Genomic DNA, 3,312 nt, shown 5'->3' on the forward strand with positions numbered 1-3,312 from the left:
GACCTCTCCTCCTTCCGCGGCGCCCTCATGGACGGCGTTTGGATGGACCTGTCGCAGGGACGATCCTCCTTCCGCGACGGCCCAGCTCACGTTTCCGTATGAGTGGCTCTCTAGGCGTCCAGATGGACAAGACTCGCGCTGTCCGCACCGACTTCAACCGCGCCTCCCTCCGCGGCGCAGAGCTGGTCGGTTGCCAGTTCTCCCGCTCCGACGCCCGCTTCGCCGACTTCACGAGCGCCGACCTGACCGGGGCCGACTTCACGGGGGCCCTGCTCTACCGCGCGGTCTTCCGCAAGGCCGACATCACCGACAGCAGCTTCAGGCGCCCGCCGCACACACGACACGCCAGTGTGTGTAGCGTGCAGGGGTGCACGCGCTCCTTGTGTGCCGATCCCTAACCTTGCCTCATAGGCTCGTGAGGTATCACGAGGCGGACTTTGCGGGGGTCATCGGGCTGGCGACGGCAGACTTCATGGACTCGCGGGGGATTCCAAAGGGCATGCCAAAGACGACCACAGTCTCGAGCTGGCGAGGATAGCTTCCACATAGCGCGCAGGCTCCACAGGCAGCGCGCACCCAATCAATACCGCGCATTGACATGTGCGGTGTTCGGGTCTCAGAGCTCTCACGCCCATTTTTCATGCACTCATGCACAATAAAAAGTGCTACACCCTACAGCTACACGGCTCACGCGTCACGGCTCACGTCGTCACTGTGTGCACATACAAGATACGTACATACCGTATAAACTAATACTGGCACACCTGCCCCCGGCCCGGCTGCCGGGTGCCGCGCACGCCGCACGCCGCACGGCCACGTGCAGCCTGCACATCGTCGTCCCCCACTCTTTCTCTACACTACATTAACGTTGGACAAATCACCGTCACTCGTTAGTGACGATGGCTGCGACCGCGGCGTGGACGGCGTCCTCGAGCTCGTTAGTCAGCTCACACCCCTCGAGGTCGCCCTCGAGGTCGACGGCCCCCGTCGCCGAGTTGGAGCGGCGGAGCTTCACCTCCTGCAGCGAGGCGCCTGCAAGAGAGCCAGGGGGAAATCAGCCCGGCAGTGCTGTGCACGACGGGGCACGGGGGGCATGGACCGGCCACCTCGGGGAGTGGGGGAGGAGGAGTCGTCGATGGAGTCGTCGATGGAGGAGAAGCAGCCGGGCAGCGGAGTGGGTAGCCCCTTTGACGCGCGGCGGATCATCCTCCGGACGGAGGCGTTGTCGTGCTCGAGTGCGATGAAGGAGATGGAGTCGTCCGAGGCGCAGGTCGTCCTCGAGGCGTTCGACACCTCGGAGCCGCCGGAGCGGAAGAGGAAGGAGGGAGACGCGGCGCGGCGCGGCGACGGAGTGCTAGGTGTGGTGGGCTGGCGCGGGCTTCCCAGGCCGATGCTCGACGAGCGGCGCGGGCTGCCGGCTGAGCCCATGCTAGAGCGACGGCGCATGACCTCGTCGCCACCTCGAGCCAGGAGCAGGGCCACCATGTCCTCGCCGGACTCCTCGAGCTCGGCGGCCATGTGAATCGGCGTCATGCGGTAGACGTCCGGAAGGCCAATCTCTCTGCACGGAGTCTGCCTCGTAAGGACTTCGACGGCTTGCAAATGCCCGTGAGAGACAGCGACATGCAGGGCCGTCTGCCCGTCCGAGTCTACCGCATCCGCTCGCGCGCCCGTGGAAAGCAGAAACGCCAGCTGAGCTGACTCGCCGCGCTCCGCCGCCTCGTGCAACGGCGTGGAGCCCAGATGAAGAGCGTCGCCGCGCTCCGCCGCCTCATGCCCAGCCTCGTGAGGCGGCGTGATGGCAGCCTCGGCGAGCGGCGCAAGACGAGCAGAGGCGCTTGCCATGGCAGCTTCCATATCAGGATCGAGACTGTAAAGCCGAGCACCGACAGCCGCCCCGGGCCCCCCCCACTCTGAAACGCCGTCAAAAACGCTTTGAATGACCCGGTTTGCTGAATCCGACCAGCGCTCTACGCTCGTCGGTGGCGGCTTCCCTCAACCTGCGCCGCGCTCGGCGAACCTCGACAGCGCCTTCGGTGGCATGCAGCTCATTGCGACAGAAGCCTGGAGAGCAGCTCCTCTGCTGCTCACACGCTCTGCAGTCTGCACAGACGTGTGAGTGTTAGAGTTGTTTGTTTATTGCTAAAAATCTCTCTCTCTCTCATTGCACAGATGGCACAGCCTACTGTGCGGCTGCCACAGCTGTGACAGCGATGGGCTCGCCCTCACTGGCCCTCAGTCACTTGTGCTGCGGCTTGTGTGAGCGACACTGCTCGGCGACTGCCGGCACACTGTGAGACCATGGGTGTGAGGTAAAACCACGCTACCAGCGCTTGGTCACATATCGGCCCCGAGGTCAGATCCTTCTACTCTGTTCGTCTGTTGTTGACAAGAAACTTGTCTACTCGGTACTCGCTCGAGCCGAGCAGGAGGGCCTGGCGCACACAGCCCCTGTGGCTGTGCAACTCAGGGTCCACTCTCCACACCAGGTCACCACATCCCGTACTTTTACAGACGGCGCATGATAAAAGATAATAATTATATATATGCAAAAAAAACGCAGGACGCAGCGAGCCACGAGAGATGCACGCCCAGGACTACATGCGACAGAACAACAACACAAACAGCGCCGACCCACAGCGCGCGTCTCACAGCACCCTCTCGGTATCCCTCCCCTCGCGCACAACCACCCGCACGTCGGGACTGAGCTCGAGCTCGCTCAAGTCGTAGCACTCCTCCCCGTGCTCCCCGTGCGGGTTGCCGAGCCCCTGCCCTCCGCCCGCCTGCCGCTCCGACACAAAGACAACATCGGGGTCGAGGATCCGCGTGACCGAGGAGATGGGTGCCGGCGCCGCCTCCTCGTCGTGCAGCAGCACACGCACGCCGTCGTCCTCGCTGCTCGCACACAGAGGACGGATGTGCGGATCGGGCTCCACCACGCTGTGGTGGACGTAGACGCCGAGGCGACGCTCGCCCTCAGACACAAACTCGACGCAAGTGAGCCCGTCCTCGTACCACCCGTCGTCCCATTCGGCGGGCGCGTAGGCGACAGGCGAAGCGCGCGGCGCGGCAACCGCGGAGCGCAGCAGCGGCGCGGCAACCGTGGAGCACAGTGGCGAGAGCGAAGGCCACGTGGGACAACTCAGCGCGACAGCAAGGTGGAGCTGCATACACATATCCAGCACAAAAATGCGCTAACCGGGGTTCGGACTTTTTGCGGGGTATGGTATGGTAGGGTCGGCGCCCTGGCGCCGCGACCATACCCCCCCACGCGCAGAGGACGTCCCCTGTGGCGAGCAGGACCATACCCCC

At 64.2% G+C, this 3,312-nt stretch overlaps 1 protein-coding gene across 1 annotated transcript in view; it reads left to right on the top strand.

Annotated features, from left to right (window-relative positions):
- The window catches only part of EMIHUDRAFT_223426 (hypothetical protein), a gene marked incomplete at both ends in the record, with an annotated part of 821 nt that extends 283 nt beyond the window's left edge, over positions 1-538 (top strand). Inside the window, 2 exons of the mRNA XM_005792234.1 lie at positions 115-367; positions 412-538. Coding sequence (XP_005792291.1) covers positions 115-367; positions 412-538 — 380 coding nt within the window. The remainder of the gene's footprint in view (positions 1-114; positions 368-411) is intronic.
- Between the last annotated feature and the right edge of the window lie 2,774 nt (positions 539-3,312).

Source organism: Emiliania huxleyi, assembly GCF_000372725.1.
Source record: "Emiliania huxleyi CCMP1516 unplaced genomic scaffold EMIHUscaffold_109, whole genome shotgun sequence".
Classification (NCBI taxonomy): domain Eukaryota; phylum Haptophyta; order Isochrysidales; family Noelaerhabdaceae; genus Emiliania; species Emiliania huxleyi.